General features: G+C 39.2%; 1 protein-coding gene across 3 annotated transcripts in view; it reads left to right on the forward strand.

Annotated features, from left to right (window-relative positions):
• The first annotated feature begins 3,409 nt into the window (after positions 1-3,409).
• Positions 3,410-11,533, forward strand: part of lonp2 (lon peptidase 2, peroxisomal) — a 33,130-nt gene continuing 25,006 nt past the window's right edge. For 2 of the 3 annotated variants that reach the window (XM_019888250.1, XM_019888251.1), the window contains exons 1-4: positions 3,410-3,768; positions 6,587-6,722; positions 7,884-7,994; positions 10,596-10,727. In XM_019888250.1, the coding sequence (XP_019743809.1) occupies positions 3,536-3,768; positions 6,587-6,722; positions 7,884-7,994; positions 10,596-10,727 (612 nt within the window). In that variant the 5' untranslated portion in view covers positions 3,410-3,535. The remainder of the gene's footprint in view (positions 3,769-6,586; positions 6,723-7,883; positions 7,995-10,595; positions 10,728-11,533) is intronic. The other variant, XM_019888252.1, reaches the window with a different exon arrangement.

Genomic DNA, 11,533 nt, shown 5'->3' on the forward strand with positions numbered 1-11,533 from the left:
CTAACTGTACTCATATGTGGCATTTTCTTTCTTTTGGTATTTTCATAGACTGACACAGTTAGAAAGGGGTGTTTTTGCTGTTGCGGGAGAAAAGGGCCAATTTGCTTCCTGGCAACTCATTCCCAAACTCTGCAGCAGAAATACACTTGCCGGAGACCATGAAGAAGATCAAATCATGTAAAGTGTGTTTATCAGGAACTGTAAGCATACCTCTACTTGCGAATGATGTAAAGTTGGTCACAGATTATTGCTGTGAAGTGGGCACTTGAAGACCACCTTTCACCCTTTTTGTGTCCATATATGACACTATCCCCTCCCCCTAAAGCTGTGCCGGGGAGTGAAGGTGCACTACTAGCGGCCTCCCTGGCCCAGGCGCTGGCCAACTGTTTCCAAAAAAGAGCTGCTATGACTGGCCTTCCCGGTCTACGCCGACTTGATGACTATTCACTATTTTGTCGGTGGTGGGTGCAGCAGCTGGCTTTAGGACGACTTCATGAAAGCGGCGCAGCAGCTACATGGGGGCGGGGAATTAGTGAGCCAGGCGTCAGAAAAATAGCCACCAAACTAGCTAATATTTCATAAGAAATTAGATCGCCATTGTGTCAAGGTAATATATCATCATATACTGTATAATGTATGCCTTTAGTTAACTGTGAAAAGCTTAAAACAAACTATTTGTCATAACATTACTATTTTTTTTTCTTGTAACTTTATGTCAAAATTCTCAGAACTTTTGGACCTAATTCTTGTGCTATTAATTTACCATTACAAATACCATTTTGGGTAAGGAACTACTATTATACTTGAATAATGACAGAATTCTCAATGCCGATATAAGGCAGCTGTGATACAGTGAGAACAGTGAGTGGTGAAAGTGAACGAATTGAAATGTTCAGCACTTGTGTATATAGTTATAAAATGACGTGATTTTATTTTTATTTCTTTTGGAAAGGGTGCCCTTTGCTAGATAACGTTTTGCACTTAAGTGCAGTAAGATTTACTGACAGTGCAAAAATGTCCGGAAAAAAACATTTATTGTAAATCTTTACATGGGAAGGTCTAGGGGCCTAATAATGTAAATCATCATTAGGGCTAAGCCAGGGGAAGCAAGCTAGAATCCAAAAATAACCCACATATGCACTTATTTCAGGTTCTGTGTGGAAATTTGCAGCACACGTTACAGTTATGGTGAGGTTTTAAGTCCCTTACAGAAATAACAAGACATACTTTTGATCTACTTTTATTTTGACTTGCTGGTTTAGTCAGTTTGTGGTTGTCCTACTTTGTCTATAGTTGCATAGAAATGTTTTAAGTTGAAGTAACAGAAATAATTGGCTGCAAAAAGAAGCACTGTGAAAGGTCGAATGCATTTTGAAATCATTCTTTGATTTGTTCCTAAACAAAAAGGCCCACGTGATTGAAAATTTCGGAATTGGCAGTTACTGAAAAAGCACTGAAAATGCAATGTGGTACGTATTACACAAGCGTGTGTAAGTTTCAGGTACGTGTATCATGCGTGTCAAAAGAACATACTTTTATTTGTGAAGGCTGTTATTTCCAGTTAGTATTCCGAGCCCGTCTACATAATTAAGTCGGAAGAATTCCAGGGCACCGTTCACAAAACATATATATCAAACCCAAACTACGAGTTTAATTGTGGGTTAGACTATTGACCGGCACCTCGACAAAAATATCCTGTGGCGTTTGCTACTTTCAGGTGATATTTGGGCTGTGACACCTTATTGCTCCTTCACCATCATCATTCACCCGCTCAATGCCCTGAGTACCCAGCTCGAGAACATTGCAGTGCTTGAGTAATGTCCCTTCTCACCCAACCTGGCCTTGTGTACATTTTTGGATGACATCAAGATGGCACGGATGCAAAAGCTGTGGAGAATCCTGGAAAATAATCCTTCCAGGAGTGCATGAGGGCATGACACAGAAGGGGGATTACTTTGAAGGGGAAAACTTGTAGTTTGGATTTCGAATATATCTTTTGTCACACCAGTCCTGGAAATTTTCAGACATACGTCCTATGTGTCAGTCATTACATTAAGATGGGGTTATTATGATCATTGGTCATATTTTGGATCTGAAATCAACTCTGTGATGTTTTTCATACCTTTTATGGGGATTGATTTTTCAAAGAAATGTGTACAATAATTGCTGGAATTATGTGTATTGCTGTACAGGCAGCATGTATTTTTGCTGACACTATCCATCACGCCAATCAAATGTAATGATACATGTTTGAAATACAAATATGTGCGTATCAAATGGTTTGTTATCATGAAGTGCTATCTGCCACCTCTGGATGACAACAGGCAACAGAAAGATGTCTGCAAATATATATTATTGTTGTTTGCTTGTTTTAAACATAGAGCACATTTTTATACACAGGATAATGAATTTATTTATTTTTGAAAAATGTATCATGCATACTGTATGTGACATTGCTTTTATGAAAGAACTATATTAAATAGCTATTTTACCAAGTAAATATGTGTCTATAGTGCTCTGAAGTAATTTCATTGTGTCAGGAATATTTCAGTATGTAATAAAACATCTCTCCACTTTTGAGTACTTTATTGTCCCTCATGACATAATGGCTACTTAGCTAGGAAATGCATATAAAGTATGTAATTCGGTGCTTTAAACTTCAATTTGATGAGAGAACCATTTACCCAAATTTTAGATACGCATGATGATTAATGCTAACACAGAGTATTGTTTCCTTTCAGTACGGTACATACGTGTTAACTGTCACAATTTATTTGATATTGACAAGATGCATTTTTCAATAGGTTGGAAAGGTTAAATGAGTTTTTTGGGCATAGAAACAGGAAAGCAGTTTTAAATACTGCATTGTATGTATTTTAAATTGTATATAATTTTTTATCCATCCATTACCGATTAAATTTAAAGTTTTCATAATATAGTTCACCCACGATCCTTGTGAGGATAAGCGGATAAGAAAACGGATGGCTGGATGGATGGATAATATTGTTCATAGAATTTAAGTAATGTTATATCGGAATAAAACAAACTACTTTAACACGAATACACACACGCACGCACACTCGCTACGCGCGCACACACGAACACACGCACGCATGCACGCACACACATGCATTCGTACCTATATATACGAACAAGTAAACGATTGTTTTCTTAATTTCTGTTTGACCCTAACAGGTTGCCATTACAAAGCCGGACGTACACAGGAAGTCGTTTTGTTTTAATTAGGGAACGAAAAGCAAAACATTTTTTAAAATAATGTAAAGTCAGTCTCACGTAAGATGTATTTTAGATTAATTTTTAAAACATATTGAACACATAATTATGGCATGTTTTTCCTTTTGCTTCGAAACTGATCGTCAAAGATCGTTTTACTTTGAAAATAAGAAAGGAAGTGATTTTTTTTTCCCCTGAGTATGTTTACAAATTAGCCCGAGGTTTGCTACTCACCAATATTAGTTACTTTGTGTTGTTTAGGTTCAACTGCGAGTGTTCCAATATCCAATATCTACTAAAAATGTCATCGTTGGACGGAATTAAGATGCCAGGCCGCCTTCCGTTGCTTTTGACCCACGAACGGGTCCTCCTTCCTGGCTCGACGGTCCGCTTCAACGTAGATACTCCTCGGAACATGCACCTGATCAAGCACCGTCTGCTCAAGGGGACTTCGCTCAAAAGCACCTTTATTGGAGTGATTCCCAACACCAGAGACCCCGCGAATGATGCCGACGACCTCCCCACTTTGCATAAGTAAAGTTGATATTCCCATAAGACGGAGTTTTAATGTTTTAGGAAGGACACCAGTTCAAAGTATGTAAAATACATAAACCACTAGAAAAATGATAAAGTATACTTTTGGGCGGGGGCAATTTTTAATTACTTTTGTCACAATCATAAGTTCTCATGTATTTCATTAGTATGTGGTACCGTTGCCTATAAACCAGGGGTGTTTAATCCTGTTCCTTCTGATTATTTGAATCAAGTGTGTTGCAGCAGGGAGAGATGGAAAACATGTAGGACAGCACTCCGCAAGGAACAGGATTTAAGACGTCTGCTTTCAACTGTGTGACTTGAGTCAAACTATTTGGCTATCCTCCCTTCTCTTCTCACTACAGATGGTGGTTACTTCAGCCCATTCTCCTTGACTGGTGAAATTTAGCTAAGTTTTAAATTACAGTCTTCATATCTCAGTACCTTGAATAAAAAGTTAATTATATTATGATATTAAAGTTAATAACTTTTTTGTTATGGTGGAATCTAGTGCTGAGTAGATCAACACATCGAAGCACACAAAGATGGACTTTAACCGGTCACTAGGACACTAAGTTTTTCCCCTCTTTTTCCCCTGGCCTGAACAATCATTGATCCACGTTGTACAGTATACAGGTACCAGTTGTCCTCATTAACGTTGTGAGGGGAAAAACAAACAAACAAACAAACAAAAACCTCTTGGCTTATCTTGCGTGTAAACAGCTAATGTGTACCAACTTCCGTTAATGAGAAGCATGCTGTTTTGGAAAGGGGAACCTTGATAGAGCTGGTGTCCAGAGCACTGAATTGTTTCTGCTTGCTTGTAAATAACTTAGGTGAATCAATTATACTGTACTTCAAAGGAAAAATAGACACCACCGACTGCCTCGGACTATTTATGTTCACCTGGATGCGATGTGAAATCTGGATTTTTAAAAATTGGGCAGAAGGAATTGTGGTTGTGTGTTTTTATAGCTCTATGCAGTGACCGCCTGGTCACCAATAATAACTCACACTCTTCTCCAAGCGCATAGTTATTTTAGTAGTTGTGAGCAAATGTGGGTATGATGACATCGGACATTCACTAAAACTACCTTGTTCAGGAGTTTCAGATTTTTGTTATGTATCCAGTCCGTTTAAAAAAAAAAACTTGGGTGGTTGAATTAAACTTTTAAGTTATTTGGGGAAGATACCAAGAGTTGAGAAATATACCATTACCTTAACTTTGAGGCCTTGCGGTGGTCAGTATCTCTCTGCCAACAGTTAACAAGCTCTACATGGACACCAATTTGAAATTCAATTGAGCTCCGCAAAGATCTGAGAGAATAAATGAGATTTACACAAATTAGGAGGGGCTCTTTGAACTGTTGCCATTTATAACGAATACGCTGCTGGTTGCAGCAATTCCTAACGTTTACCTAAGATTAGATTAATTTGGAGTGGAGCCAACCAATATGAGTTTTTGGATCCAATGCCAATACAGTACTGTATTAAAAAATTTTTACAAAAAGAAAAAAAAAAAAGCTGCTATCCCATATATTTGCTAATTTATGGCATGAGTACAGTGACATACAGACGGTTTTTACTCTACATCAACAAAAATTCTTATAATACTCAAAATCTGATTTAAGACTAAGCAGAACACTACCATATTAAAATAATATTATTCATCTTTATTCATATGGCGTTTTCAGAACAGCTGCATCTGTAACAAAGCGTTTTACAGAACAGTTCACGTAAAATAACAAAAATAATAAATAAAATATGGACAGTCATACGATTGTAACAGCCATTCCTGGATTCGCTTTTTGGCTGGAGCAGTTCTAGATGAAAGAGGAGAGAATCAAAGTCTCCTTTCACCAGTGGATCAGAGACGTCATTTTCAAAACGTCCATAACTTCCGACACATCTGCTCCAAGATAAGTTTGAAAGTAAACAAGAAGCTGTAGTGTTCATTGACCAAAAAAGAAATTGGTTCACTCCTCCTGTCCCATTTAGATCCGCTTCAACTTGAAGCGCTTACTCTTCGTTACAAAGACACATCCGCGCTGCACGCCAACGCTCCTCTCTCGTCATCCTCAGCTCCACCAGCCATCCATCCAGCCGCACCAACACAGACTGTCCAATAGCACCGACATCTCCGCTGAATAAAACTGGGCTGTGAAAAATGCTGCCTGTTGCAGGCGCCAAAAACACAAGTCAAATAGTGTCTACATTCACCCCATCAAAATCATCGCTGGTACACACATGCTGCAGAGAAGGCGCAACCATCAAGCGCAGATTCTTCTCCTTCGACGAATGTCGAAGCCAAAATGCTGCAAACAGTCCACAACGGGTCCACACGAAGGACAACAAACACCATATGACAAAACTAAAGACAAAAACAACAACAACAAACAAAAGAGCTCTTGAAGAGCTCTTGCAGACAGCTGCCAACGACGGCGCCAGAGAATTAGGCTCAACCCTAAACTGGGAGGCCAAAAGAAACTCTTAACAGATCCCCACACCACAATATAATTGGTCAGGATAATCTTTGAGATATCTGATCATTGGTAATCAGTTAGCAAAGGTACTTACTGATCGAAATGCTCAAATTAGGTTTGATTATCATTTTTTTTCCTGCTTGAAGGGTTTCAGTAGCCTCATTCTTGCCTCTGTCCTCAGCAAAAGGTTGGAGTCAAGGCGCAATGAACGAAACAGTAGCAATGCCTAAAGGGGACTTCATATTTGTATTTATTTCTTTTTTTTATGATCATTTCTGAATTCTTTATTGTTATTGCTGACCTCTGATTCATGTCACCTCTCTTTTTGTGGGCAGGATTGGTACCGCTGGGATTGCAGTGCAGGTAGTGGGCAGTAACTGGCCAAAACCACACTATACCCTTCTCATCACTGGATTATGCCGTTTTAGTGTGTCAAGCCTGCTGACGGAGCGACCTTTTGTTCTGGCTGAGGTGAAGGCTTTATATGGATTTTTTTTTTATGTATTGGATCTTTTCAAAACTCAAACCAAAGTGTCCTGAGCAGCACCGAGTTAAATATTGATAAAACATTCTGTTTATTTAACTGTGTGAGACACGGTAGAGGAGACTTGTGCTGCTCATCTCGAGCCATACACAATAGCATGCATTCAGATAAGTGTTTTGTCTGTATCTTTGTCAAAAACAACTCAAGTAAACCAAAAAGCTTTTTTTTAATTAAGTTTTTTTTTGTTTGTGTGTTTGTCTTTTTACTAAGGGAGAAAAAAAATTCCAAACCTACCTGTCTAAAAAATTGATTGCCCCCTAAACCTAATAACTGGTTGGACCACCTGCAGCAGCACAAACCAAAATCAAACATTTTCTATAACTGGCAATGAGTCTTTCACAACTCTGTGAAGATAGTTCGTCCCACTCTTCCTTGTTGAATTGCTTTAAATCATCAGCGCTGCAGTGTTTTTGACCATGAACAGCCTTTTTAAAAGAGTAGTCTACCCCTTTTCGCACAGTCAGGTAGCTGTAATTTTTTTTCCTTAAGTCAAATCACCATTTAAAAGTTGTATTTGTACAATACATTACATCTTTTTTTATATGGCGCTTTCACTGCAGCTGCAGCTGGAACAAAGCACTTTACAGATCATTTAACACATTACATGAAACATTGACAATTTTACAATTCTAACAACTATTCTTACATACGGCATCTCGTTTGAAGTGGTTATAGATGAAAGAGGAGAGAGTCAAAGTCTCCTTTTACCAGAGGATCACAGACGTCAAGGGAATTTCCCCATTGAGAGACAAATAACAGTGTTCTTATCTTATATATCTTATGATCACAAGCACGACGTCACACACGTCTGTTCCAAGCTAAATTTGAAAGTAAACAAGAAGCTGCAGCATCCATTGAAGAATGCGTTTCAGTTCTCCTGTCACATTTAGAGCCGCCTCAATTCCAAGGGCCAACTCTCAGGTCCAAATCACGCTTCTCTCTGCTGATCTGCTCTTCACATTTGTTTGATGATCTTGAACATTCAAGTGGGGAAACTGCAAAAACATTTAGATTAGAATGACATTAATTTTCGAAGGGGACAAATACGTTTTCATGGCACTGTATGTCAATCTTACTCAAATTTGCAGGTCGAGCAGTTGGATAAACTGGAACAGTACACCACCCCAGCACAGGGTGTCTCAGCAGAAGATGGAGAGCTGCAGGAATTGTCCCAAAAATTCTACCAGACAGCCCTACAGGTCTGTGTTGTGTTTAGGACATCACTTTAACTGCTCACGCAACCCCTATGAATGCGTCCTCCGGTTAAAGCTATGTGGCTGTCCGCAATTTCATCTGTCAAAAAGTCCACCTTTGTCAAGTGTAGAAAAAAAAAAGGGCGGGGGCCTTATCTGTAAAATAATAATGGCTGTTTTTAATTTGTTAACCACAATGCTAAGGTAACGGAACAGTGTTGTTCTTTAATCAGTGGTATCTGTCTCGATTGTCAGGAAATTTGATGGTTCTTTTTTTTCATGCGATGTATTATGAGCATTAGTATCTACTTGTGTGTCAGAAAATATGAGAAACATGAGGTGCATCTGCAAGTTGTATCTTCATGAGTGTTTGATGATTTCAGCGTATTAAAATTTTGTTAGGGGATTGTGTTTTATGGTGGACACTTCAATTGGATTATTCGAAAGGGCAACAAAGCATTTGTTCAGTTGTCATTGTTTCTGTTCAGAAATCTTGCTGTTGGGTGTTATCCAGGATACAAAGAATAACATTTGCACATTTTCCTTTGCAAGTTGGATCAGATTGCATAATAAGCAGTTCATGTTATTTTAACATGAAAGGCAAATCATTTGTGAAGATTAAAAAAAGCTTTTATTTTGAACATTTCGGCACTCTCTCCTGCTCTCTTAGTTAATCCATTCAAAGATCTGAAGTCTGTTCTGTGGGATTAATCATCCCCTCCCAAAAGGACATGAGAAGATCTAACCATTTTGAAAAGTTCATTTTGTTTGGTGAATTGAGGAAGATGAGCATACATTTGGATTGTTTTTTTTTTTTTTTTTTTTTTGAACATGCAATGTTTTCTGCATTTGGAAGTATGTATGTTTTAGTATAAAAGCCACGAAGGTTTTTGCACATGAGGCTCCAGGACATTAGTGTTGGAAGAACTGTTATGTCAGGGAGGCAGAAGGAGTCACTATTTGACGTGGGGTTGACAGGGTTTATATTAGGTTTTCATCTGCCCGTGATCGCTGTTTTTAATTCCTTCCCTAATAAAAGACAGCATTACAGAATGTCGGGGCAGCCCGGTGATCCAGTGGTTAGCGCGTTGACCTCACTGTGCAGGGTTTGATTCTGGCTCTGGCCTCCCTGTGTGGAGTTTGCATGTTCTCCCCGTGCCTGCGTGGGTTTTCTCCGGGTACTCCGGTTTCCTCCCACATTCCAAAAGCTTGCATGTCAGGCTGATTGAACACTCTAAATTGTCCCTAGGTGTGAGTGTGAGCGCGGATGGTTGTTCGTCTCTGTGGGCCCTGCGATTGGCAGGCAACCGGTTCAGGGGGTCTCCTGCCTACTGCCCGAAGACAGCTGTGATCGGGTCCAGCACCCACCGCGACCCTTGTGAGGATAAAGCGGATCGGAAAATGGATGGATGGATTATAGAATGTCAAAGGGATCATGTTCTATAACACAATCGCATCACTTGTTACAAATTTGCACCTTTGGGCCAAACCTCAAGCCAGCTGACGTAACAAAGCCTCCAATATGTTCTTAATTTCATGGTTCCATTTTTGTATAAATACAGAGAGCACTCAACTTATTGTGCTATTAAAAGGAGTTAGTCAAGGAGCCATGTGTGAACCGAATTTTAAAAAAGATGAGCTCTGCGTTTTCATGCGTCGTTCCAAGATAATGCAACTCCGGATATACTTTTGACCTGCTGCCCGCTATCCAGGGTGGTGGCAATATATTCCTTCCAAAAACCTGCGGTTGTCTTTTTTTTTCTCTTTCCAAAGAGTTTGATCGAATATTTGCTGTATGTTAAGTGTGTTGCAGAACATACTGAGTGGAAGCCTCCGCATTAATGAATAAGGGAGAGAAGGATTCACGTGACAAGAGTGTGTCAACAGTTCATGGATGACAAATAAATTGCTCGTATCGAATGCCAAAATGAATTCAGCGCCTCTGGGACTTTTATGTATTCTTTCATCATTCCTTGCTGCGCCACAGATTGTCTGGGAGCAAAGGGATAGTCTGAAGGTCATACACACATCTGAGCCTATTTATGAGTTGTCTTGAGGAAATTCACAGAATTTAGATTAACCAATATCCTTTGAGTATGAGCCTGAATCCTACCCTCAGTGCAATCCTGTGTTCAGTTTTCCATTGATTGTTCTTAAGGAATATGTTGTTTATAAAACAGGTTAATTTTATTGTCAACAATTCTTTCAAAAAGTCAATTCACTGGAGCAAAAAAAAAAAAACCAAAAAAAACGCATGTCTCTCTCCAGAAATGCATACTACAACACAAATGCAAGCAAAAAAAAAAAAAAAAAGGATTTGGATTGCGCTTAAGCAGAAAGAGTACTTGCTACATTTCTGCGTCACCTTTATTTTTCATTTTTGCCACTTATCTGATCATTTATCAGCTCATTTGACATTCATGTGGTCATTCGACAACATCAAAAGCCTCAACTGTGTATTGACTGCAACAACACATTTTGAGGGATTGGATTATTGATATAAATCATGCATACATAATAATTGTAATTGTCAGTGTGTGTGTGTGTGTGTGTGTGTGTGCGTGTGCGTGCGTGCGTGCGTGCGTGCATGCATGCATGGGTGTGTAGTTGTTAGGGATGCTGGACATGTCTGTTCCAGTCGTGGCCAAATTCAGACGTCTTTTGGACAGCCTTCCCAAGGAAACTCTGCCTGATGTGGTAGCCTCCATGATCCGCACTTCAAACAAGGAAAAATTACAGGTGAGGTGACTCCTGGACGGGATTGGGAGAGTTAGTTTTACAACGTTGGCGCTGGGTCATGAAACCTCTGAGCAAATGTGGCTAAACAGAATCAAAATCTCCTAGCCACACGTAAGCGTAGTTCTCCATGACATGGTGTTTTGCCGCTGTTTTGTTACATGTGTCGTGCATTCGTGCACATGGCAGAGATATTGCAGCCCGAATAACACAAAACACATTCAAACCTCAGGGAAGATTTTTCTTCTGGTTTGTTGGCCAATTGCACAATGTAGTGGGAGAAATGGGCCAAGTAATCATCAATAAGAAGGTTCTTCCTTGGTTGTCTGCTTGCCTGCGGTTCAGCCCCGCCCCAAAAATCTGGGTAACTGGGAGGGTGAAAAAGAGTTTTAAAAACCCAAAAAGCACAGAAATATCTTTACAGTGTCTTTAATGTTTAAGAAGTGTTTGTTTTTAAAGATTGATTGGTTTATGATTTTTATTCAACATTTTTTTTCAACACATTTAAATGTAATCATGAATACATCTTAATTTTCTTATATTCAAACACTGTGTTACTACAGTGAAACTCCTCTACAACGAAATCATGTTTGCAGCAAGAAATTTTTCACAACAGGGGGTTTTTCACTGTAGCAAATTTGATCTCAGATGTAAGCACACACACACCCACACACACAAACGTATGTGTACACGCACACACAAACGTTTGTTTACTCTATTTTTATTGCTTGTGGAGGCTCTCAGTCGTACAGGAAAGTTCCATCGTAGAAAGGGTTCTGTCAGTCGTCATCTGTACCTGTGGGTAAAAA

This window comes from Hippocampus comes, unplaced genomic scaffold (genome assembly GCF_001891065.2).
Source record: "Hippocampus comes isolate QL1 unplaced genomic scaffold, H_comes_QL1_v1.1 scaffold112, whole genome shotgun sequence".
NCBI classification, from domain to species: domain Eukaryota; kingdom Metazoa; phylum Chordata; class Actinopteri; order Syngnathiformes; family Syngnathidae; genus Hippocampus; species Hippocampus comes.